The sequence below is a fragment of the Scyliorhinus canicula genome, chromosome 16, assembly GCF_902713615.1.
Source record: "Scyliorhinus canicula chromosome 16, sScyCan1.1, whole genome shotgun sequence".
NCBI classification, from domain to species: Eukaryota; Metazoa; Chordata; class Chondrichthyes; order Carcharhiniformes; family Scyliorhinidae; genus Scyliorhinus; species Scyliorhinus canicula.
The window spans coordinates 26,673,004-26,699,725 of NC_052161.1; the positions used below are offsets into that span (position 1 = coordinate 26,673,004).

Here is a 26,722-nt window from a genome sequence, read left to right on the forward strand (position 1 = left end):
ATTTTTTCCCCCCTCTGTTGTTTGAAAGATAAAATACAAAGAAGCTTATGAGAAAACCAAGGGCAAAGCAATGAGAAGCAAAGTGTATGATTCGAAGACGCTGCATTCTCTGCGGGTTTCAAAGATGAGCAGTGAGGTACATTAGATAAGAAAAATCAAAATCCTATTATTTACTTCAGTTCAATATGCAATTTAAAATCATTATGGATTAGCACGTTAGCCATCAGAGGCTAAATATCCCTTCCCACGGACATTGCATCTTCCCGACTCGACGATCATTTATTTAAAAATTTCAACATATAACAGATTGAGGTAAAATTTTCAAAATGTTGATGGTTTTGTCAAGTCAATGTGCTGTTAAGTTAGAATATGTCTCTGAAAATGTGATGCACCTTATATCGGACAAATGTCGTTCATAATTCAATGCCCTCACACTTACTGTTTCAAAGGTGTTACCAAGATACAGGTTGTTGTTCTCCTTAAAATTGCCAACTATTCTTATTTAAAATAGGTAGAGTATAAGAAGAACTTTGTGGAGACAAACACCAAATTCCACCTCCCGCTGGACATGGTGAACCTGGCCCATGCCAAGAAAGCGCAGGCTTTGGCCAGTGACTTGGAATACAGGAAGAGGCTTCACGAATATACACTGGTGTCAGACGACATGAAAGTGAAATGGGCAAAGAAAGCCTATGGACTACAGAGCGAGGTGGGGCCAAGATGATGCAAGATCGTGTCTGCGTTGCTTATTTGATCTTTACACCCTAATGAAGGAACATAATTAATATTTTAAGCTGTTTGCTTTCATCTTGCAGAAGGGACTGAAACACCTTTTACAAAATAAAAACGGAAAAGGCTGTAAACGAATTCAGCAGGTCAGGCAACATCAGTGAAGAGTGAGAGAGAGAGAGAGAGAGAAAGGGCATGATTCAACGGAAAAAAAAAATCTGTGTCCGATAGCAGAGCCGAGAAAAGGCTCCTCGTAGATCGGGGCGCCATTTTGTTTGGCTGCCCTAATCTCCTCCCCCTCTTTCAGCACCCCCGCTTGGTTTCTGACCCCCCCCCCCCCCCCCCCCCCACCCTCGGGGAAGCCCCTGGGATCAGCTGCTCACCTCTCCTCCATCTGGTAATGCCTCCAGGGCCCGATCCCCGGCAGTGCCAATGGCACCCGGGCACCCTGATACTATCAGCCAGGTAGTGCCAGGGTGCCAGACTGGCAATGACAAGGTGCCCAGGTGCCAGAGGGAGTGCCAACATGCCACCCTGCCCTATCCATGATCACCTGGGGTCTCTAATGACCTTTGAGAACCCCCCCCCCCCCCTGGTGCCATTGTGATTGGTCCATGTTTGTGGAAACCAGTACTAAATGGCACCCTAGCGAGGCCTCGCATGCTGGGAGAATCCCACAAAAGCATATTTACATATGGCCTAATGGTTCATTTAAATATGCAGATCTGGATCATGCCCAGTGCGAGCGAAATCCAGATTATGACATCTCACAAGATTTTGTTAAATCTCATGAGTCATTTCAAGCGTTGCAAATCTTGCGATAGGCCTCTCATGAGACTCAACGGCTTCGTCCCGACACCAAGTGGGGCGTGACGAGGCGGCTATATGGCACCCAGAGTTAACGATTCAGGTCAATAACTTTTCATCAGAACTGGAAAACAGTTAGAAACAGTGGAAACAGAACAAAAGGGAAGATGTGTGATAGTGAAAAAAGAGTAAATAACAAAGTAGTTAATGATACAGGGCCTAATGGAGGGATAATGGACCAGTGAAAAAACAAAAGATACATCTGGAGGAGGTGTGAATGGCAGAATATTCTCTCAAAACCAATAGAATAGAACAATAGAATATTACAGCGCAGTACAGGCCCTTCGGCCCTCGATGTTGCGCCGACCTGTGAAACCAATCTAAAGCCCATCTACACTATTCCATTATCATCCATATGTTTATCCAATGACCATTTAAATGCCCTTAATGTTGGAGAGTCCATTACTGTTGCAGGCAGGGCATTCCACACCCTTACTACTTTCTGAGTAAAGAACCTACCTCTGACATCTGTCCTATATCTATCTCCCCTCAATTTAAAGCTATGTCCCCTCGTGCTAGCCATCACCATCCGAGGAAAAAGGCTCTCACTGTCCACCCTATCTAATCCTCTGATCATCTTGTATGCCTCTATTAAGTCACCTCTTAACCTTCTTCTCTCTAATGAAAACAGCCTCAAGTCCCTCAGCATTTCCTCATAAGATCTTCCCTCCATACCAGGCAACATCCTGGTAAATTTACTCTGCACCCTTTCCAATGCTTCCACATCCTCCCGAAAAGGCGGCGACCAGAACTGCACGTGTACATGAAATGTACATGATGAAGAATGTTGTTCTCGTATAATTAAAGGTTAATATAACCTTTTTATTAAATTAAATGAATATTCTCAAAAGTAAATATATTTTCCCACTGCTTCCCCTTTCTATTCCTGCTAGTGGCAGTGACTAAAGCTCGGTGGAACCCTGGCATCAGACCCCTCAGTCCAAAAATGTTTCTTGTTTAAAGCTAGACCTTGACAAATCACAGGAGGCATAAAACGGCGGCGCACACACCTTTCCAGTAAGGGTCGCAGGAAAGTTTTTATGAACTGGAAACTGTGCAAATATAGGGTTGCTGGGACCGTTTGTATTGACTTTATCACCACTGTGATTGCTGCTCAGAGCAAATAATGGTCTCTGCTTGGGCCAGTTCTATACCAGGAGGTGCCTATATCCTTTATAAATGTCTTTTTGGTAGTTTAAGTGATGGGCTCAATATTACAGCATGAATGCTGCATTTGAGTTCTTGTTGTCTCTTGAGAAATTGAGGCAATGATACGTTTGATTTTGTTTACCTTAACAGCATTACAAATGCTCATGGAGAAGCCTTTTTATTTTAAACTGCAGAATAAGTACAGAGCAGACCTGACCTGGATGAAAGGGGTAGGATGGGAGGCAGAACGAAGTCTGGATGTGGAACAGGCTAAGAAAGCTGGGAACATTCTGAGTGAGGTGAGAAAACAAACTGCCGAGGATCAAACATGTCATTTTCAGTCAATTGTGTGACACTCGTCTTGACCGAATCATTTTCTCCGATAGTGATTCTAATCAGCTGCTTGCTCATGGGAATTCACATGCAATTAATTCTCAATTTGCAGGCAGTTAAAACTATTTCTTCATAGCTAATAAATGGGTGGATGTTGTGCACGTACAGTATTGGTAATTAACACATTAATGCATTCACATAATTTAACAAATGTTAAAGGGCTGACTTTAAATGCATCGCTATTTTAACAAAATAGCATTCCCAGAAATTGTGTGCAAATGTATCATCAAGTTTGTTATTAATATTGCACAATGAGATATCACGCCACACAGGGATCACACTGAGCCCACTGGGGACTAACCCTGTTCTATAAGATCTGTCATGACCCAGCAACAATACTGATGTGACCATGTGACTCCATGCTACTGGAAGCAATGACTTACTGGCATTTATTTACCAGTTTTTATATTGGATCATCTTAACATGTGATGCAAATACAGTAATAACTTGGGAGCAGTGAGATTGGTAACAACTGAAACAGGCAGCACGGTAGCATTGTGGATAGCACAATGGCTTCACAGCTCCAGGGTCCCAGGTTCGATTCCGGCTTGGGTCACAGTCTGTGCGGAGTCTGCACATCCTCCCCGTGTGTGCGTGGGTTTCCTTCGGGTGCTCCGGTTTCCTCCCACAGTCCAAAGATGTGCAGGTTAGGTGGATTGGCCATGATAAATTGCCCTTAGTGTCCAAAATTGCCCTTAGTGTTGGGTGGGGTTACTGGGTTATTGGGATAGGGGGAGGTGTTGACCTTGGGTAGGGTGCTCTTTCCAAGAGCCGGTGCAGACTCGATGGGCCGAATGGCCTCCTTCTGCACTGTAAATTCTATGATCAACTTGTTGTGCCATATTTCTTATATAGAATTGATAGTCTCTGATTCCCTGAACCTGCTGTGGGTAAGGAAAACTCAGAACCTGCGAAATGGATGGCAACCACTTACATTATTGAGTACTAGCAAACCAACTCAATCCTACAAATTGCTGCATTGTCAACAGCTGGACATAAGAGTAGGAAAGTGAGTGCCATCAGGAAGCTAATAAAATTTGCCTGGATTCATGTCCAGTGTCGGTGAAGGATGGAGACATTTGTTGAAATGTCAGAAATCAGTGAATTTACTATAAAGCATGAAATTATGTGGATTAAATAGCATAGAATAGGCCCCAACAAAGTGTGGGAGGGGAGGTTTCAAACTACTTCTGGACTGTAAATCTGGCTTTGTAGCTTGCATTATCAGAATGCTATTGAAATTAAAACTGGGTAACCCCCAAAAGTGATAGAAGTGCGCAGAAAATCAGCCATTATGTGAGAGAGAATGATAAGTTAATATTTCCGATTGGATCCTTCATTGGAACATACGATGTGGATCCCATACAAGTCATATCCCAAGCTGTTGTATTATCAAGTCCAGAGTTGCGAAATGTCAGTCCATTGGGAAGTGGTGTCTTCATTTGAATGCCAACATCATCACGTATCGGATAATATTTAAAAACATTTAATGAGTTACTAAATTCTTCACTTTACCCGGATCCCGCTCAAGACGCATACAGAATCCTTAAAGCAATCAAATCATTGCATTAGCCCATTCACTGACTTAACTAAGAAAAGGAACAAGGACCTGATTGTACAACATGCTTTCATCTGGAAACAGCTAATGCAAACTGGGCTGTTTGATGAAGTGGGAGAATTATTCATAAAAGATGGAGTTTCATTCCATCGCCACGAACTGAAAAAGAAGAAACATATTTGTACGGGGTTGTGGAACATATTTTTGATTAAGATTTCAGTTTCATCCCAGAGAATTCTAAACATTTTATATCCTTTAAGGAAGAAACCTCGCAGATTTTTGATGCAGCTACGCAATGATTGAGGTGTACAAGGTTGTGAGGGGTTTGGACAGGGTAAATAGGAAGCAGCTGTTCCCTTGGGTTGAGGGGTCAATCACAAGGGGGCTTAGTTTTGGGGTGAGGGGCAGATGATTCCCAGGGGATTTGAGGAAAAGATTTATCACTCAAAGGGTGGTGAGAATCTGGAATGCACTGCCAGGCTGGAAACCTCACAACCTTTTAAAAAAACTTGGGTGAGCCCTTGAAACACCATCACATTCAAGGATATGGGTAGTTGGAATAGCACGAGATTATGGGTGGTTATTGTCGGTGCAGACCCGATGGGCTGAAGGGCCTTTTCTACACTGTATGACTCCGTGACATTAAGTTATTAATAATGAAATTAATTGTCGCTTGTAGCGCAGATAACCCGATCATAAAACTGATAGTTTGATTGAATGTTTTTTCTTTGGTAATTAACATCAGTGACACTCTGTCCTTTAGCAATCCCTCAGTAACCTTGGCCGGGATTCTCCCCTACCCGGCGGGGCGGGGGGTCCCGGCGTGTTGGAGTGGCATGAACCACTCCGGCGTTGGGCCGCCCCAAAGGAGAGAATCCCGCCCATGGTGTTGATAATCTTCAATCTGACAAAACTTTATAAGGTAAAAATGGCAGAGTTACTGGCAGATTAGCCTCTTATTCAGGGCATAGGCATGAATTAGTGAAATAACCCTTTAATACCCTCACTATTGCCAACATTACTTTGTTTTGATGTCCAGCTGTTCACACGTATTTAGTCTTCGCCAAATTTCTGAAACCAACTAAACTTTTCCCTTGCCTGCGGCATCCTCTCATTTCAATTTTGCTGAGTGTTTCTTACTTGTGTCCGCAATTTATAAGCTCCAGGTCTTCCATGCACACTGTTGGAAATTGGCTGTGGCAGTAAGGGAACTAACTGTTCTGCACCAAAAGGTTATGTTCTGTAGCATGGCCATAATACTTTCCTACTCACAGTAACCAGATGCAGGTGCCTGTGATTTCAATCTGATGTCAGTCGTTTAAAAAAAGACGATTGTCAAGGCTCTGATCTCCTAAATGTTTAAACTTAGAGAAGGATCAAGGCATTACAACATACAATAAACCACAATATTAATATATATGGCTATCCGAATTTCCACCTGCATTTATTGTTTTGAATATAAGCAAGTGGAAAACAATATTTGTTCTGTCTTTCATCTGCCACAGGCAATTAAGTACTTCTATCAGCAAGACAGTATGACAACTTTCCATCCCTGCCTGGCAGATAGACTGCTTATTATGCTGCAGTGGCAGCTGTGAAGAGGTGGATACGGAATATGTGTGCAACTATGTGGATAAAGTATTTATTTTTAAGTCGCATCGAAAAGAGAAAGTGGTGTTTACTTGTGGCAAATCAGATCCCATCTACCAACGTTTAATATTGATTCGTGATGAAAAGGCGAGATGACCAATCAACTCTGTGGGCACTTCAGACAGAAACTACTAAAACAAGACGGAAAGGAGCATGATTAATTCTGATTAATAGCAGTTCTTTTTAAAAATAAAACTGAAGTCTAGCATGCGTTTGGCTTCATTTGATTAGATATGCATTAATTGATGTTTGACAACAGTGAACTTGGATTTAAAGCAAGTCGGAGATTAAAATGCACCTTTTCTAACTGGCAGAAAATGTACAGACAGAGAGTTGATGCCTTAAAATTCACAAGTGTGGCAGACACTCCGCAGATTATTCATGCCAAGAGAAGCCAAGATTTGCAAAGCGATGTGAGTACGGCACTGGATGATGAGAGATCATTTGTGAAAGAAACATTGTATTTCAAAGAGTGATGTGTGACACCGCCACAAACAAAGCTGATCAAATAGGAAAAGTTTGAAAAAAAAAGTTGGAGAGTTTACTTCCAAACATATAATACTTTCTGATTTTGTGTTCTTTTCTTTTTCTCCTGAATGCTTCAAACATCAATTTTTTGTGCGAGACAAGGCACTTAGAAATGCATTTCTTCAGAACTGAGCTCAGCTCAGCACTAGCAGTGGGTCTTTATATCTGGAGGGTTAGAATACAAGGGGACAGGAATCGTGCTTCAACTATACAAAGCCCTGGTTAGGTCACACCTAGGGGACCATAAACAGCTCTGGGCACCACACCTTAGAAAGGATATATTCACCTCCGAGGGAGTGCAGCTTAACTTTACCAGAATCATACCCAAGGGTTAGATTATGGGGAAAGATCACACAAACTGCGATTGTATTCTGTGGAATTTAGAAGTTTAAGCAATGATTTGAGAAACGTTTTCAAGTTTTGAAGGGGAATGGATAAGGTAAATAGAAAGCAGCTGTTTCCAGTGGTTGGCCAGTCTGGGATTAGTCTAAAAATGAGACTCGTGCCTTTCAGGAACGAAGTTAGGGAAACACCTCTACACAAACAGTGGTGGTAAAAGTTTGGAACTCTCTTCTGCACCAGCAATTGATATTAGATCAGTTAATTTTCAACCTTAGGTTGATAGGTTTTTGTTAACTAAGGGTATTAAAGGATGTGGGGGTAAAGATTGATCAACGTAGTTAGGCCAAAGATCAGCCGTGATCTCATTGAATGGCAGAACAGCTGATCTACTCCTGTGACTATGTTCTTATGGTAACATATCATAATACAAGGTGGCACAGTGGTCAGGACTGCTGCCTCACAGCGCCAGAGATCTGGGTTCGATTCTAGCCTTGGGTGACTGTCTGTGTGGAGTTTGCATGTTCTCCCCATGTCTGCGTGGGTTCCCTCCGGGTGCCCCGATTTCCTCCCACAGTCCGAAAGACGCGCAGGTTAGGTGGATTAGCCATGATCAATGCTCAGGGTTACGGAGATAGGGTGGGGAAGTGGGCCTAGGTAGGGTGTTCTTTCGGAAGGTTGGTGCAGAATCGATGGGCAGAATGGGCTCCTTCTGATGGCCTCTTTCTGCACTCCAAGGATTCTATGGGCTGGATTCATTCCATCCGCCGTAAGATGCATGTAAAGGTCCATTGACCTGGGGCAGGAATTTCTGGTCACCAGGCAGGGGTGTCCGGAGACGTCCGTCCTATGAATGCTGAATGTCACAAAATAAAATGTATCAAGGTATTTAGAAAGCAGATCGCATTTCATATGCCCACAACTTTTGGAAAATTTTTCTTTACTAAATTATAAGAGAATTTAGTCATCACTGGTGCATACAAAGTAAAGGACACAACACAATGGAATGATAATTTCAGTACCACCTGGCTGCTTCTGGTGGAGGTACATGTAATGTTCTTGTCAGATGGCCTGATTTATTACAAGAACACTTGTAGCTAAGGTTATAAACAATTTATCAACTTTAACTGTGGTTAAACTATATACAAGACACCAGATGCAAAACAGTAAAATCATGCCAAGCAATCTCTCTCTTCAACTTCTTGCAGCCAGTCTTGAGGTCAGCTGACTTTAATATTCACTTATATACTAGTGAGACTCCTAGTGGTCAGTCAGTGAATTACAACACAACCATGATATTGCTGTGGTACAGTGGGCTGTTTCTGGTCTCATAGATGCCGTGTCATTTTAGAAATGATTATTCCAGGGATTTTAGGTGGTTTTGAAACTTTTGTTAAAAAGAAAGCATCTAGAAGTTACAAACTTGTAATTTTGGAAATGTAAAGCCAAAAATCCTTGAGAATGTTATTATAATAGGTGCTATATAATAGCTAATAATAATATAATAATGGGCCATAACTTTCTAACTCCAATTTTACAATGCTATTCTTTCACTTGACAGCTTGCCAGTTGTTAGAAATAGGTAATATAAAGTCACCATAGTCCCAGATGACCATGGGCTGCTTTCCCCTTTGAGGGGGAGAGCCGACTAGTGGTGGTTTAACCTGAGGATCACCACGCCTCAGGTGAGGGGCAAGGTTGAGAAGGTGGGACCTTCATGAATAACCTCAGCCAATACGGGAATTGAACCCACGCTGCTGGCCCTGTTCTGCACCACAGACCAGCTACCTAGCCAAATGTGCGAAGCCGGCCACCAGTCAGTTGTTAGAAGTGACAAGCTGGCAACTGGCATTATTTAATAGCCACTTGTTTTTCCCCCTAATTACAGCGCTGTCTTCACTCACTTTAGTGAACACAGACATAATGCAGGCTATAGCATTTCATGAGGCAATGTAAAGGAGCAAACAATATTCTTGCTCACCTTATGTTAGATTTCTTCATTTCCACAGAAGTCGAGGTCCGGTTGTAATTTCAATGGCTTTATTCAGCACCAAAAGGTGCGGCGCAGTTACACATCTTTAGCTGTTCCCAAGGTAAAAGAGAGAGAGAGAGAGCTGTTCACGGGCTTAGTTCAAATACCCATGATGCCATCGGTCATTGGTTCATTCACATTGCACTGTCAGGCTCTGATTGGTCTTCACCTGGTCTGGGGTTGAGGTTGTCCCTGATTGGTAGTCGGGGGCATATCACCGATGGCTATAATAGCTAATAATAATATAATAATGGGCCATAACTTTCTAACTCCCACTCATCACATTTGAAGGGTACTCCAGAGATGTGCTGTGGAAACCATATTGGAGTTTCCCAGGTAAAGGGTTGCCTAGAAGTGCTAACTTTTGCTAACTTTTTCTGGACAATTGGACTGGGCTGGGAACACCTGACAAAGCAATTTAAATTTCTAACTTTGGACAGTCCTGCCAGTTTTACCCTGGTAGTTATTCTGACAGAGTTAGAAGGAAAATAATCACTTCTAACTCCAGCCTAACTATTTTAAACATCCAGGCTGGTACCTGCACAGGGCACCTCCCACCCTCATGAAACCACCCCCCCCCCCCTTCCCACTGGCCCGACAACCGACCCCAAAGCCCTACCCCTCTGGCCTGTCCTGACTGCGCTGCCCGACCCGACTCTGGACACGCACCACACACCCCCTACCCCCACTCTGGCCCAGCACGACACCCACCAATCGACATCACCCCTGCCATCGATGTCTGTCTGAACCCCCACATCCCAATCACTCGCCTTAGAAACTTACCGTCTCACTTTCAATGGTCCCTTTAAACTTAACTTCATGGCAGCTAGTGTGGTAAAGAGGGGGCACGTCTTCCTTCCCTCCACTCGTTTTGCACCTTGCCTCAGCTGCTTCACTGAGTCGGGTGAGATGGGTTTTCGATTTCAAGTGAAGGTGTGTCTCTCCAGAGTGGCAGTCTGTCAGTCATTGCCACTCTGAGAAAGTTAAATAATTAGCACTGTCCTTTGAAGCATTTATAATTTATTTTGGTGCAACCATACTGTGATGTTCTACTCCACAAAATGTGATTAAATGTGATCAAATGTGCTCCTTCTATCAAGTGTACTGATTAAAAATGTCTATCACTGGTTTGAGTTTGCAACTGTTACAACTTTGGAATAATTATTGAAATGCTGCTAAAATCTTTTTCTTTTTCACAGTCTGGTTTGCTGACAAAGTCTGGATAATTCTATGTATTGGCATCAAGACATGCATCTATAAAATCAATCACCCGCCGGGTGAATCCCGCCCCCGCCGAATTCTCCGGCACCGAAGATTCGACGGGGGCGGGAATCGCACCGCGCCAGTCAGCGGCCGCTCGCAGGGGACCCTTCGGCGATTCCCCGACCCGCGATGGGCCGAAGTCCCGCTGGATCTTTGCCAGTCCCGCTGGCGTGGATCAGACTAGGTCCCTTACCGGCGGGACCTGGTGGCATGGGCCTGCTCCGGGGTCCTGGGTGGGGGGGGGGGGGGGGGGAGCGGCACGGGGCGATCTGGCTCCGGGGGGGGGGGGGGGGGGGGGCCACTGGCCCGCAATCAGGGCCCACTGATCTGCGGGCGGGCCTGTGCCATGGGGGCACTCTTTTCCTACGTGTCGGCCATGTCAGACTCCGTGATGGCCGACGCGTAGGTGTCCCCCCACCGCGCATGCGCGGGGATGATGTCAGCAGCCGCTGACACTCACGCGCATGCACGGACTCTCGCCGGCCGGCTGTGTCCCTTTGGCCCCGGCTGGTGTGTTGCCAAAGGCCTTCCACGCCAGTTGGCGGGGCGCAAACCACTCCACCGCCGGCCTAGCCCCTGAAGGTGCGCAGAATTCTGCACCTTTGGGGCAGGCCGACGCCAGAGTGGTTCATGCCACTCCGTCCCACCGGGACCCCCTGCCCCGCCGGGTACGGGAGAATCCCGCCCAATATTTTACATGCACCATACCTTAATCAATACAAGAATTAATATATTAAAACTAGAAAATATTTAATAAACAAAATCTATTCTATGCCATTCTTCCATATTATGCAGCTGACATACAAAATGACAGGTGAACAGAGACTTCATCAGTACAGCATCAGCAAAGATGAGCCATTGTTCAGACAAGCCAAGGAAAATGCCAAGTATCTAAGTGATGTAAGTAAACCAGCTATTTACAAAGTCGGGATTATAAGGCACAGGTTTAGTTTTGTTTAGTTTTGACATTGTGTTACCTTAACTGGATGTTACAGTTGACCCATGTGCGAGGAGAGTAAGCAATAATATTCCATACACATGAAAAGAAATGTTGAGTGTGTACTTATTATTTTCTCATGGGATGTGGGTGACATGGTAGCACAGTGGTTAGCGTGTTGCTCCACAGCTCCAGGATCCCAGGTTTGATTCCGGGCTTGGGTCACTCTCTGCGCGGAGTCTGCACGTTCTCCCCGTGTCTGCGTGGGTTTCCTCCGGGTGCTCTGTTTTCTTCCCACCGTCCAAAGACGTGCAGGTTAGGTGGATTGGCCATGATAAATTGCCCTTAGTGTCCAAAGGTTAGGTGGGGTTCCTGGGTTACAGTTGAGGTGCGGGCTTAAGTGGAGTACTCTTTCCAAAGGCTAGTGCTGACTCGATGGGCCGAATGGCCTCCTTCTGCACTGTGAATTCTATGATTCTATGATTCTGTTACCTTTTAACATTGCATATTGTCCCCATTCTTAGTTGCTCTTAGAAGGTGGTTATGTTGCAATACAGTGGCTTTCTAAACTACTTCAGAAGCCATAAACAGTCACTTGTGTGGCGCAGGTTCGCAGTCAATAATGGATGTAATAGGTTCCCTTCCTTATACTTAACTTGCTAACCCATCGAGTCTTTACAATAATCTGGTGCAAGCCCACCGTGGGATTTTAATTCATGACTTCTGGGTGCCTATTTTAGGGCTAGAACCTACTGCACATGATTTGAAAAGACAAATTTACATGTTACAGAAGCTCATCATAAACTACAATATGGATATTTCAGTCTGTAATTTGAAGTATCAAAGGAACAGTATGCTTGAAGTAAAAATATATAGATGAAAAACAGAGACAACGCTGACAAGAATATCTCTGTGAAAGGAGATGGATTGAGGGGAAGACAAACAGGAGGATTGTGAGAAGGAGATCAAAAAGAATTTTAATATTGGGAGGCAAGCACAGGGATAGTCACAGAAAGAATTTATTTTCAGTTTGCTTTTCCATGACCAACACAACGAGAGGTTAACAGGCATAACAATGAGTGCTACGTGTAAATTTACATTATATAGATACAGATTTGACACATTTTAGTGCACAAGAAAGTATTGCTGGAACACTGAACCGTAGACAAATTTATAAGTTTGGTCACGGATGGAATGTGGCACAGGGGGATCAGAGAATTAGCGAAAATGGGCGCGGTTCAACCGGAACAATGTCTGTGTCCGGTTCTGGGTGCGTTTAGCGGGGTTTTTCTCAGCGGCTGCAAAGCCGAGAAATACTCCTCTATTCACCAGCACTTTGCTGTTTTTATCGGCTTCGGGAAGTTTGTCTCCAGTGAGACCCCACCGGAATCATTTCCAGCTGAAGCTCGCCAGTAGTGAAGGCTCCTCGTAGGTAGGGGCGATATTTTGGAATGCTGCCCCAATCTACTGCCCCTCCCAACTTCATATTCGGCCCTCCTCCCCCCCAACCCTCAGGGAGGCTCCCTGGAATACCCCCTCAATACCCTGCACCTGGTAAGGTCCCCTGCGCCCGATACCTGGCACTGCCACCCGGGCACCTTGGCAGTGCCCCCTGCCAGCCTGGCAGTGCCAAGGTGTCCATGTGTGAGAGGGAGTGCCAGAGTCCCACACTGCCCTGTCCCCGACCACCAGGGGTATATAATGTACTGGGTGACACTGTCAAGTTCCATTACAATTGGTCTACGTTTGTGGAAACCAGTACTAAACGGTGCCATTGTCCGAGGGAATGTAAGATTTATGGCTTATCTGCCTTCGAAAGCATTAATGGATTCCATATTGCAGGGTTTCTTTTTTTTACATTACACGTGGCTATCCTAGGGAAAGCAAGTTTGTTTATTTTGACAGATTGATGAGCTTCTGAAGAGGATAATGGTTTTTCAGGTGCAGCCGTTAGATCCCAGATGCCAGAACAATCCTGTAAGCCTAAAGGCTCATTTAAATATGCAGATCTGGATCATGCCCAGTGAGGATCACCCCGCTATTCACTGGCACCTTGCCGGTTTTCTGGGCCTCGGGGAGTTTCTTTCCGCTAAGGCCACACTTTTGTTGATTTCCTGCACTGGCGAGCTGAGCTCCTTGTAGATCGGGGTGTCATTTTGATTGACAGCCTCAATCTCTGCAGCCTGTTCCCTCTGCTTTATGGAATCACCTTCACCTCTCCCCAACCTTCTCGTGGTCGCTGGAGTCCCCCCTAACTCCCCTCTACTGGGCAAGGCCCTCCCAGGCCTGGCCTCTGGCAGTGCCATCCTATCATCTTGGAACTGCAAACCTGACACCCTGGCGCTGTCACCTAGGCACCATAGCAGTGCCCATGTGGCACTGCCAGGGTGCCCACATGGCACTGCCCAGGTGCCAGGACAGTACTGCCCAGGTGGCAAGGGAATGCTAGGGTACCACCCTGCCCTGTTTCCGACCACCCTAGGGTCTCCCTCTGAGGTGCCATCAAACCTGGTACACTTTTGTAGAAATCAATGCTAAATGTTACCCAGTTGAGGTCTCGCAAGCACAGCCATTGACTCCCCGACACCAGACGAAAGCAGCGTCCGGGTATTTAAATGAGTCTAATGAATCATTTCGCACTGGGCGGTGTAAGTTGGGGGACTTGCGATTGGTCTGGCGACTGGCTGTGGCTGATCTGTGCCCAGAAACAGGCCAATGCCAAAGCAGCCAGCTTAAAAGGCCCACGTCCATCTCCAGAGGTAATAGCCCAGTACTTCACCCTTCTTAACCTCTTTATTTCCTTCACCTTCTTCAACACCTCATACCCCTCACCCCCTCATAGGGGCTTGTTTAGCTCACTGGGCTAAATCACTGGCTTTTAAAACAGATCAAGGCAGGCCAGCAGCACGGTTCGATTCCCGTACCAGCCTCCCCGAACAGGCGCCGGAATGTGGCGACTAGGGGCTTTTCACAGTAACTTCATTGAAGCCTACTCATGACAATAAGCGATTTTCATTTCATTTCATTCCATCCCACCCACTCAACCAATATCACATTTACAAGTAGAACTCACAAGTTCCATAATATCATTTGGAAGTAATTAAAGTGCTCACAAATCTGTCAAAGTAAATGAACATCATTTAAATAGACACTTGGAAAACTATTGTCCTCTTCAGAAGCTCATAAATCTGACAAAATAAACAAACTTGCTTTCCTAGGATAGCTATGTAAAAAAAAAAACTCTGCAATATGGAATCCATTAATGCTTTGGAAGGCAGATAAGCCATGAATCTTACATTTCCTGGGACAATGATGTAAATAATCCCTTACTGTCCTAAAATGCTCCCAAAAGTTCATACATCTGTCAAGGCTTTCAAACAGAATGGGAATAATGTGTAGAGTTTAAACAATTAGCTCTGCATCTCACACTTGGATAACCTTTCAATAATGTATAATGCAGAATACCATTTTATCCAGTGGATAATGTATTCTAATGCATCTGAAGACTTTTCCAATTTTACAATGCTATTCTTTCACTTGACAGCTTGCCAGTTGTTAGAAATAGGTAATGTAAAGTCACCATAGTCCCAGATGACCATGGGCTGCTTTCCCCTTTGAGGGGGAGAGCCGACTAGTGGTGGTTTAACCTGAGGATCACCATGCCTCAGATGAGGGGCAAGGTTGAGAAGGTTGGGCCTTCATGAATAACCTCAGCCAATACAAGAATTGAACCCACGCTGCTGGCCCTGTTCTGCACCACAGACCAGCTACCTAGCCAAATGTGCGAAGCCGGCCACCAGTCAGTTGTTAGAAGTGACAAGCTGGCAACTGGCATTATTTAATAGCCACTTGCCCCCCCCCCCCCCCACCCCCCCCCCCCCCCCACCCCCAATTACAGCGCTGTCTTCACTCACTTTAGTAAACACAGACATAATGCAGGCTATAGCATTTCATGAGGCAATGTAAAGGAGCAAACAATATTCTTGCTCACCTTATGTTAGATTTCTTCGTTTCCACAGAAGTCGAGGTCCGGTTGTAATTTCAACGGCTTTATTCAGCACCAAAAGGTGCGGCGCAGTTACACATCTTTAGCTGTTCCCAAGGTAAAAGAGAGAGAGAGAGAGCTGTTCACGGGCTTAGTTCAAATACCCATGATGCCACCGGTCATTGGTTCATTCACATTGCACTGTCAGGCTCTGATTGGTCTTCACCTGGACTGGGGTTGAGTTTGTCCCTGATTGGTAGTCGGGAGCATGTCACCAACGGCATGACTTCAGACGTCGGTGTCACTTGGGCCACAGGATTGAAATCAGGAGGAGGCAGTGTCCATTTTTATCGGGCGGTGAAGGAGGAGGTGGCAGCGGCCATTCCACGGGGAGATGCTCCTCAACTTCCTGACCGAGGATCGGGTGCTGGCGGAGGGTAAAGTCAGGTTTCACCATTGCCCCCAACAAAGATGGCTGTCGCTAACTGCGCATGCTCCATCACCTTTTATACTCTTTCCACCTCTGATCCATGGTTCATGCCTCCACTCTGCAGGGGTGATTTAGCAAAGCTTCCAAAATGCAGCTGCCTCACCGAAAGCTGCAGAACTTCGGAAATACCCATTTTCAGAATGGTGCCATCAGCTACTAAACAGCAATGTGCGGGGTTCCTGACCTGCTGCTTCCCTTTCTATCTGCGCTGAAAATAGCCAGGAACAGAAATGGAGACAGGACTTTTGGCTTTGCCTCTCAAGAGGCCATTTCTTTCTAATTCCTGACTCCGTACATTCTGGTACCAAGAGTAATGGAGTGTACTTGTGATTTCCTCTCTGCATAAACGTAAACAAAATTATAAGGAAAACATGACTTTGGCTCAACCTCAAAAATGGCCAATTTAATTATCATGGACCTTGGCTCCTGCATGAAAGTCAAATGTTAAGTTTTATAGTTGGAGCCAAGCTGGCACAAACACAACAGAGGAGTGAATTGCCCCAGGGTGCCCTCTACTCCACAGTAATTCCGGCAGAAAAACTGCAGAAGTCCAGAAGAAATGGCGTAGCCATGACTGTACAGCCGTTGCTATATGGGGCAATTGGGAGAATACCCATGGATGTTTTCCCCTGTGTTTCAGCTGAACCTGCACCCAATGCAAATCAGAAACCCTTATTATTTCCTTTCTGTACCCAAATTCTCTGGACTTTACTGAAGTTTTAGTTTAGGCGGGCAGCATGGTCGGCAGCAGCTTGGAGGGCCGAAGGGCCTGTTCCTGTGCTATATTTTTCTTTCTTCTTTGTTCTTTGAAGGACATTATCAGTTGAAACTGTTTTATGATTTGTGTTTTACCAAGAAACTCTACAAGAGTGACTGGGAGTCTCAAAAAGAAAAGAGTTTTGAACTGCGGCTGGACACGATAGCAATTTTAGAAGCAAAGGCGAAACGAGACCTTGCAAGTGATGTAAGTCATACAATTTCTGAACTTTGATGCAACATCAAAATGGCAAACAACTGAGGGTAATGGAGAAATATTGACAAATTTCGACATATACCTTCGATCTTCTATGAGTTTAGATATTCTGATCAGCATTATTATATCATCACCTAAAATGTATGGCTTAATGTCCAGATTTAAATAAACCTATTGGAAAATAAAGGTGATCACATCCCATCACATATCCCCATTGTGAGATTGTTTTTGCCTAAATGCCTAACGTTTCACAGGATTGTAAGTCCTTTGTACAAGAAGCAATTTCTGACAGAAAAAGGGCATAATGTCATCGTGACCAAGTGTCTCATACGAATTAGATGAAGGAGAAAGAAAACAGGGAAAATAAAAACTGTGAACATGGAAAATGTGTAATAAAAACCATAAAATCCAGAAAATAGTTGGTCATTCGGCATCTGAGAGATTTAGATTTAAATTGGAATAGTTGAGCAGAACTCTGAATTGATCGGAGTTTTGATAAAAGATGTCAACTGAAATATGAATCTAGCTTTCTTTTTAAGATTAGGGAAGATTGTACTTTCAGCTGACAAGTAGGTGAAGAACAGTAAGGAAGAACTGGGAGAATTTCTATAAAGTTATTTATACTTGAGAGAAGCTCTCCCTCCAAGTAATAACCTTGTCACATTGCTTCACAGCACAGAAAGTGTCATCTTTATGCCTGTAAAAACAAATCTCAGCTGTCAGTAGATGAACAATGGTAAGGGTGTCTCTAAAACTAGAATACTGTATGAGTTCACAGTTGCTCCATATTGTCTTCTAATTTCATTACATTATTGTACAAAATTATGAGAGGAAGAGATAGGGTGAACAGGATAAAATTGTTTCCCCTAGAGAAGAACTCTAGAACTAGGGGACATAGACTCGAGTTATGTGGTGGAAGGTGTCGAGGGGACATGAGGAAAAACCTGTTATTGCGGAGGGCAGTGGGAGTCTGAAATTTGCTGTCGGAGTTGGTGGTGGAGGCAGAGACCCTAAACTCTTTGAAAAGGTACCTTTTCTGCACCTTAAGTGCTCTTAAGCTACAGGGTTACGGACCGGATGCAGGAAGATGGGATTAGAAATGACACCTGGGTGTCCTAGGGCTGGTATGGACAAGATAGGCCAAATTGCCTCCTTCCGTGCTGTAACTTTTCTATTATTCTATAACTTTTCGATGATTGCTTTGCAAATACTTTTCCCAACTTACAAGATCCATTGCTCCTTTCTCAAAAGCTCACTATATTAGGCAGATAAGTGAGTTAAAGAACACATCTATTAACCTGTCCATGGAATGTTTTAACAGGTCAAGTACAAGGAGGCGCATGAAAAGATAAAAGGCAAGTTGATTGGGGTGAAAGATGTAGCCGGCGACTCTCAGATGGCCCACTCTGTTCAAGCATCGAAGATGCAGAGTGACCTCGAATACAAAAAGAAATCTGAGGCAACCAAAACAAAGATCCATCTCACAATGGACATGCTGGAGTTGGTACATGCAAAGCAAGCACAGAGCTTGGCCACAGACAGGGACTACAAGAAGCGATTCCATCAGTATACTGTCCTACCCGGAGATATGAAAATTGAATGGGCTAAAAGAGCGTATGCTCTGCAAAGTAATGTAAGCAGCATGCTTCCGATTCCATTTGTTGTTTTGTTTGATTATAGTAATATATTTCTATATAGTGTACATAAGTTTCATTTAAATTCTATCTCGTTTTGACTTCATAGAATGTCAGTGGGTTACAATGGCACGTTCACAATATTTCAGCATGAAGCCACCTATATTATTATTATTGACTCACATATTCTTGATATATTTGAGTCACATTGTACTAGTTACTAACTTATTATAACAGATCTGATGGAAAATAGGACCAAAAACATCCATGCCCATGGTTCTACATATAGAGGATCAGCAAAATACTCCAGAGGGAAAACTCGCTTGAATACATCTCTGATATATGCACATCATTACTGCAAGCAATATTCCACATTGCCTGATTTCTGTGAAGAATAGTTATCCCTCCTGTTTGAGGCCTAATTATATGTAACCTTTTTTGTTTGGCTCAGCTCACCACATATAACCAAAGCTCATAAATGTTGACGGTATTAAGATTACCCCGATAAACATGGATTCAATTAAATAAGATTATGGCAGTTCAGTTTATTTAGAATTTTCTGTTTTATTCCATTTTAAAGTCATCAAAATTAGTCGCTCGAAGCCAAATAAATGTCTGTTTCCTGCCTTGCAACATATTCTTGTCATCACATTATATGAAGAGTGCCAGAATATTAAAGGCAACTAATTCAAGAGCACAGCTGGTTATGAAGTGCTGATTATTATTTATACAGCGAGTTTTCTTAAAGCTTTTGCCTAAAGTCATGCCCATGACTCATTAACTACAGTCATGGATCATTCAATGCTGGAAAATAGTTACTTCATAAAGTTAAAATAAAACGATGGAGCTAAAGTTTGCTGTCTCCTAATGACACACATTCTCATAGTTGCAAGCTAATTCAATATTTGATGCTATCCTGTTTCGAAAGCTTAAGGCAAATGCCTGTACCTTTTTTGTCCTCGTAGAATAAACCAGAAAATAAAACATGGACTAAATGCATGGGGAGAAGGGCTATGGTAGGGTACAGGATAGATGTTATTCTTCTTTTTGATAATTTTAGCAATAAAATTGGCATGAGTGGAATACAGGAAATCCCATTTTTATATTTGTGCCAACCATTTTGTCCAGGGTGTCATGACCTGTAGGAATAACATGTTTGCGTTTGAACTAAAAGAACATAGGAATGTATAAGACATACTCTGAGTCACTATGCTAATCTTTGAAGCAGCATTTGAACCCCTCCCCCCCCCCCAGATTAGTTGCTATATTTATACAGTGTTTTACAATTCTATCAGAGATTATTAATGTGCTTTAATTTTCCAAAATTTATCAGAATCAATACAAGTCTGACTTGAATTGGATGCGTGGTGTGGGATGGATAACCAGTGGTTCTTTAAATGCTGAACAGGCTAAGAAGGCGGGAGAGCTGATTAGTGAGGTAAGTGTGATAATGCCCCCTTTTAATCCTGCCTCACCAATCAGTAAACAATTTTAGAGACTGTAGCCTGGACTTTTATGGTCAACTTGTCCCTGACCTTGAAGGAAGCTGCCCACACATTTCCAGCAATCTTACCTTCCCTGATGTTAATTTCCCAGTGCCAGTCATAAGGTATCCTTGCGGTTCAGTAACAAGGAAATCAACAAACAGATTGAGTAGTCAATCATGGTACTCCGAATTCTCAGAAACAGCCACAAGAAGTAAAAAGCACTGATTGTCATTTACCTTTTAATCATTTTAGAGAGCGTGTAATAAAGATCGGGATATGCATATTAAAGTTGAAGCTGAAAGATCATAAGCAAATTTTTTAAAACCCTCATTTTGAATATCTATGGATTTATTTCTTGATCACAATGGAGAAGTTTGACACTCCGCAAATACAAAGGAAAATTTCCTCTGCCAGAGAGTAGTAGTTATAACTTTGTATGCTGTTAAAAGCCAGTGACATCTTGCTCAACGAAGGAGAACATCTTCACAGATTTTTTACAACGCGAATAATAGTGGGCAGGATTCTCCATTCCCCCAGCCCCGTGTTTCTCAGCAGCGTGCCATTCTTTGTCGGTGGGATTCACTCCCATCGTGACTTGTCAATGGCATTTCCCATTGAAGCTACCTCGCGCCCCGAGGGAAACTCACAGGCGGTGGTGCGATGCTGGCGGGAACAGAGAATTCCCAACGAGTGGAGATTTCCAGCCAATGTAAAAAGTGGAAGTTCACATCAATTCAAGTGATTTCTAAGATTTCCACCGGTGAAGGACTTGTATGGTGCATCGTCGTGGATCGCTTTGCCATCATTACCAGGACAAACTCCAAGCCTTTGAGATTTAACTTCCCCTCCATGGTGCTTTCCTGGTGTGGGAAAAGGGGAAAAAGTGTACCATGCATTAATGGATAGAGATGCTTTACCGAATCCGAAACTGGGTGGCAAAAATGAAAACACAATCCATTCTCTCGCGTTGTCGTTGCTCACCTTATTGAAAATGTCATGAAAATTATAGTACTCGTGTCAAAATAATTATTTAATGAAGCCTTAATCCTTTTGGCCTGCCTCGCTGGTTGAAAAAAAATGATCAATTCTGGCTCAAAAATGTTGTGATCAAGCTGCTCTTCAGGGATATTGAGGGAGTGATTAGAAGAGCTGTTCTTTGAAAGAAACATTAAACTGAATTACCACGTGTCTATTCTTCAGCTTCAGGTTAACATTGATGGACCTATGGCACTTTGCAAAGAACAGGCTGTTTCCCAAGGGATTTAAATTTGCCCCCACTGACAGGTTTGAAGCTGGGGTAGGTGGCTGGGGACATATTAAATCCAGGTGGCTTCCCATCACCGATCAGCCCACCCCTGCCTCCACCAGCAGTGTGGGGGCATCAGTTAGCCTTTCCAGGAAGCGGACAACACAACCACTTCTGGGCCTGCCAAACATGCATGCCCGATCAACATTACATGCAGGCCAAACAGTGCAGCGCCCCTTCAGTACTGCACTGTAGCGTCAACTGGAATGAATTTTGAACCCAGAATCTCATGTTGCGGAGAGTGTCATCAACGAATGATGACTGATATTAAAATGCAGGAAATAGTTTTCGGGAACCTATTAAGCAGTAGCATCGATGTGTGTCAGCTATACTAACTCATTGTTTTAAATTTGAACCTAACAGAAGAAGTATCGTCAGCATCCACATGCCCTGAAATTTACAAGTGTTACAGACTCTCCTGAAATGATACAGGCCAAGCTCAGTTATAACCAGGCCGTGGATGTGAGTCTTTTCATGTTATTAATACAGTATAAGTTTCACTTATTAATTAACCACTTCATTCTTTTTTCACAATTTGTAACTTCTGAATGTAGCATATATTAGCACTTCAATGAGCATAAGAAAATCTTCCCAAGCATGGGACAGAGGAACTGGAATTGACTATTTAATACTATGTGCCTGTTCCATAATTCAGTGAGATTGTGACTGATCTATGAACTAGCTCCATATTTCCCTTCTCCCCACATTCCTTCATTAACAAATATCTACCACTCTCAGATTTTAAATCAATACATGACCTGGAATCAATTGATATTTGCAGAGGAAAGTTCCAAATGCTTAGCTGAATAAAGTGATTCCCAACTTCCTAAGTTCTCGAAGGTGTGGCTGGGAAGTACTTTGGGCTATGTTCCCTGGTCCTCGACTCCCCAGCCAGCTGAAATAGTTTCTACCTACTTTATATATTCCTCTTTGTTTTGTAAACTTCAATCAAATCACCCTTGGCCTTCTGAATACCAGGGAATACCATTGCACTTAATCTCTTTGAGTAATTTAGGGGCCTTACGGTAGCATGGTGGTTAGCATCAATGCTTCACAGCTCCAGGGTTAATTTAATTCTTCGAGTCCAGGCATTGTTCCAGTAACCCTGCACTCCCTGCAAGGCACTCCCTGAAAGTAGTTCAGTCCTGTTGATTGCTTATCTGCTGGGCATCTAATGGTCTATTGGCTTTTGAAAGGCTCATGCGCTTCTGCAACTGGTATTTTGTTACTGTTGCAAAAATAACTAATACTATTCTCTCCAAATGATGTATCTCGAGTTGACTCACCTGATCCAATGGAGGGAACTCTGGTATCAGCTTCTGAGTTGAGTATGACTAACAGCTAAAAGGAGTATGACCTAGTCAGCGCGTTAAAAATTAAAATTAACGTTAATTAAAAAGCAAATTATGCTTTGTCCATGAACCTGGAAGTTACTGTCAATAGTGTACTTGTACAAATGTCAAATGCATTCATATCAAATTTCTCATTCTGCGGTTTTAATGGGTGTTAAACTGTTAATTTGAAATGGGTTAACACACCTACCTTAAAATAGTGCCAAAAATGAAATCAGCACAAATGTTTTAAGCTTTTGCATAATAGCATTATTCACAGTCAATTTCCAGGTTTGTGGCAACCTATCCCTTGAGTTGTTGTTATTTAATTAATATATTGGCAGTGGGATGCGTACATTGCAAAAATGTTATCTGCATTTTCTCTTACAAGATCTGATACTGCTCCCACCCACCAAGAATGAGAGGTGGTGTTGCCCTAGATACATATTAAAATGGAGCTTATTCTTTTATTTGACAGAGACTGTACAGAGAAGATGGAGAAAATGTAAAACATCACTACACACTGACAAAGGACCTCCCAGAATTTCTGCAAGCTAAAATTAATGCCACGAACATCAGTGAGGTGAGACTCTGAATAGTCTAGTTTATGTAACATTAAGGAGCTGGTTGATCTGATTGCATGGGCACTACTAGCATTGCTTCCTACTGATGAAATAGTCATTTTTGTAACAGCGCAGACAACAAAGGCAGATTTGATTTTAAAAAACAAGTTTTCTTTTCAGCTTCAATTACATTTTCTTCAAACTTAACAGAAGAATGTGAAACAAATACTCTTCAACTGGCTGAAGATTAAAATGGATTGAACGGCCCACTTGTTGATCCACTATTAAAAATGTGTCCACAGCTTAGTTTGTAGAAACCAACAATTAAACATCAGAGTAGAATGAGCGATTGGCTAATTTAATGCAAGTAAATATGGTGGCAAGATATGCGAATCATGTTTTAGCTGCAGCTGTTGCATACAAATCAGATTTTAATGTCGTGGAGTTAAGGCACAAATACTTTATTTTGTTTGTATACGTGGCTTTTATTTGTCCGGATGCATGAATTCTAAATGCGGGGTCATTTCATATCTGGGACTGGATTCAAATCCATCTTATTCTGAATGTGCGAAGTTCTGTCTTGTTAGTAGAAAGAGGTTATGGTAATGTTTTGCCTATTTTAGCAGCAATATGCTGCATTTGTGCATATCAAATTGCATTTATGGAGCGCCTTTAACATAGTGAATCGTCTCAGGGTGCTTCACATTAGCCTAGTCATGCAAAGTTTGAAGCTGAGCCATATGATTGGGATAGGTGACCAAACTCCAGGCCTAAAAGGTAGGCTTTAAGATGCCTGAAAGGAGGAAATGTTAGTAGACCTAGTAAGAAGTCTTACAACACCAGGTTAAGTCCAACATGTTTGTTTCAAACACTAGCTTTCGGAGCACTGCTCCTTCCTCAGGTGAATCAGTTAGCAGACGAGCAGAGAGGTTGAGATAGGGAATTCCAGACCTTGGGGCATAGGTCGCTGAAGGTATAGCTGGCGATGATGGAGTCAAGAGGCCAGAGTTGGACGAGAGTAGAATTCGCCCACGGATCTTATGAAAGGTCAGCGCGATCTGTTTCTCTCCACAGATGCTGCCTGACCTACTGAGTTCTTCCAGCATATTTGCTTTATTGTCTCCGTGACGGGTTGTGGGGGCTGGAAGAGATTACAGAGACATGGAGGGGTAAGGAATGTTTGGAAGAGGGCAAAGTTTTAAATCAAAGCCATTGCTGGATAGGAGCCAGTTTAGGTCAGCAAGCTCAGGGATGATGTGCAAATAGGACTTGATCCAAGTTCTGGTATGGACTGTTCAGCTTTCGATGAGCTCAAGTGTATGTAGGGCAGAAGGCAGGAGACTGGTCAAGGAGAGCTTTTCACCATGAGTGGAATAAAACATCCCTTGGTGTCAGAAGTAATTGTCACAGCAGGTTTTGAGAATTGGAACAATGTCACATTAATAAATGCATCAGGATGTGACTTTTGAGGTTGGTGCAGGAGTTGAGGAGGTTTTATCTGTACCTGGCCCGAGTTCCCTTGATGCTGATAATGGAAATTGAAAAATCTCTCATTTCCCAACACTAACGTCTCTCAGTTTGATGAGCAAAGGATTCACAAGGGGAAGCATTTTTTTGAAATGACGTGAAGCTCGGAGCAAATTAAACAATTGCCACCGGTGTTCTAAAATTAATCATGACTGCAGGACAGTGAAAAACAACATTTAATGACTTAACAAATGAATAGAAGTGTTTGCTTGACACCCAGCTGTAGGTGCGATTAGGAGGATGCACAGAATCACAACAGAGCAGAAGGAGGCCATTCATCCCATCAAGTGCACAGCGACCCTCTGAAAGAGCACCATACCTCGGCCCACTCCCCCACCCTATCCACGTAGCCCCACCTAACCTGCACGTCTTTGGACTGTGGGAGGAAACCGGAGCGCCCGGAGGAAACCCATGCAGACACGGGGAGAACGTGCAGACTCCGCACAGACAGCCACCCAAGACTGGAAGTGAACCCGAGTCCCTGGCCCTGTGAGGCAGCAGTGCTAACTGCTGTGCCACAGTAACTATACTGTCGGCAAACTATTTTCCTTGTATTGAGTTATCGGCTCAAGAAGAAGCCACTGCATTTTTTTGAAATCCTCTTTCTGGAGCTCTTCATTGGGTAACTAAACATTCAAAAGCAGAAGATACTTTGTTTCAATGATTGGATTCAGATTTTAAGCAAAAGCCCCTCGCCTTGGAGATCCAGCCCACAAATGGGGACCAGATGGAATGGCACTTGTGTGGAGGTTCCAGGGGATTGGAGGCCCAGAGATGCTCACCCTCTGGACACGGCGGTATCCTGGCACTGCTCGAGGTACCTTGGCACTGCCAGCTTGGCAGACTGGCAATGCCACCTGGGTGCCAGCCTGGCACTGCCAAGGTGCTGAGATGGCAGTACCAACCGGCAGCAGTGCTTCCAGGCTGGCAGTACCAAGCTGTCAGGCTGGCATTTTCCCCGCAACAGGGATTGGGCCTGGGGGCGCCCTGTGTGGGAGTGTGTGCGTGTGGTGGGTGTGGGCACGGACCCCCTTATAGGTGAGTTGGGGCTTGGGGGAGGCATTTTGGGTCATGTCGGTGGATGGAAAGATCGGGACGCCATTTAAAAATGGGGACGCATTGCTTTGATGGCTATCCCCGCCTTGCAAATTGGCTCACACTTGTAACGGGTTCAGGAAGATGGCACAACCTGTCACCTCAAGTACGGTCCCACCCACTCTGCCTTTGTTTTCAATCGTCACCCCCAGCCCCTCGAACAATGATCCTACCCAACGTGCTCAATGACTCCTTCTGTGCTGTAAGCCTCAATTATTGCAACATTGAAAAAGCAGCAGTGGAAATGTGTCAAGTGCTTATTCCCAAAATCGTTTGTTGTCTCAAAGATCCGCTACAGGGAGTCGTGGACAAAGTTGCGGGATGGTGGATATAAACTACTCTTGGATGCAATCCCAATCCAAGCTGCCAAAGCATCCAGCGAAATTATTAGTGATGTAAGTACCATTCCAAGTAACAGCCCTGGACATGACTCAAGTTAATATCTGCCAGAGATGCAAACGGGTGGGGGGGGGGGGGGGTTATTAAACAGTTCATGTACTATTGAGTCATTGATAATCAAAGGCCATTTAATAACTGAGCAATCTCAGGCTCAGAATGAACTCCAGCCTCAACTAATTCTTGTTTTTTTGCTTCGTAATTTACATTTTGAAATAATTGAAAGGTTTTTTTCCTACTTGTACATCGGTCCTGATGCAGTTATAGGCTGTTGGGAATATTTCACTGACCGGTGATGCACTCAGCTCAACACTGTAGGGAATTGTACCTCAATTACAATGACTGTCAGCTAAATAATGGACTTTCTGCCAGTCACCATCCAGGCATCAAGGAACAATGGCTTTTAATATTTTAATGAAGTCCACTTCTGATTAAAATAAGTCTGTCAGCATTCCCTGACTTGACCACATTTGGTACCAAGTTTCGTTCC

The 26,722-nt window shown here is 43.7% G+C and overlaps 1 protein-coding gene across 1 annotated transcript in view; it reads left to right on the forward strand.

Moving 5' to 3' along the window:
* The window catches only part of LOC119979706 (nebulin-related anchoring protein), a 125,531-nt gene that overhangs the window by 62,566 nt on the left and 36,243 nt on the right, over positions 1-26,722 (forward strand). The window contains 11 exon segments of the mRNA XM_038822261.1: positions 29-136; positions 512-709; positions 2,940-3,044; positions 6,661-6,759; positions 11,304-11,408; positions 16,777-16,884; positions 18,215-18,526; positions 19,861-19,965; positions 21,684-21,782; positions 23,130-23,234; positions 26,124-26,231. Coding sequence (XP_038678189.1) covers positions 29-136; positions 512-709; positions 2,940-3,044; positions 6,661-6,759; positions 11,304-11,408; positions 16,777-16,884; positions 18,215-18,526; positions 19,861-19,965; positions 21,684-21,782; positions 23,130-23,234; positions 26,124-26,231 — 1,452 coding nt within the window.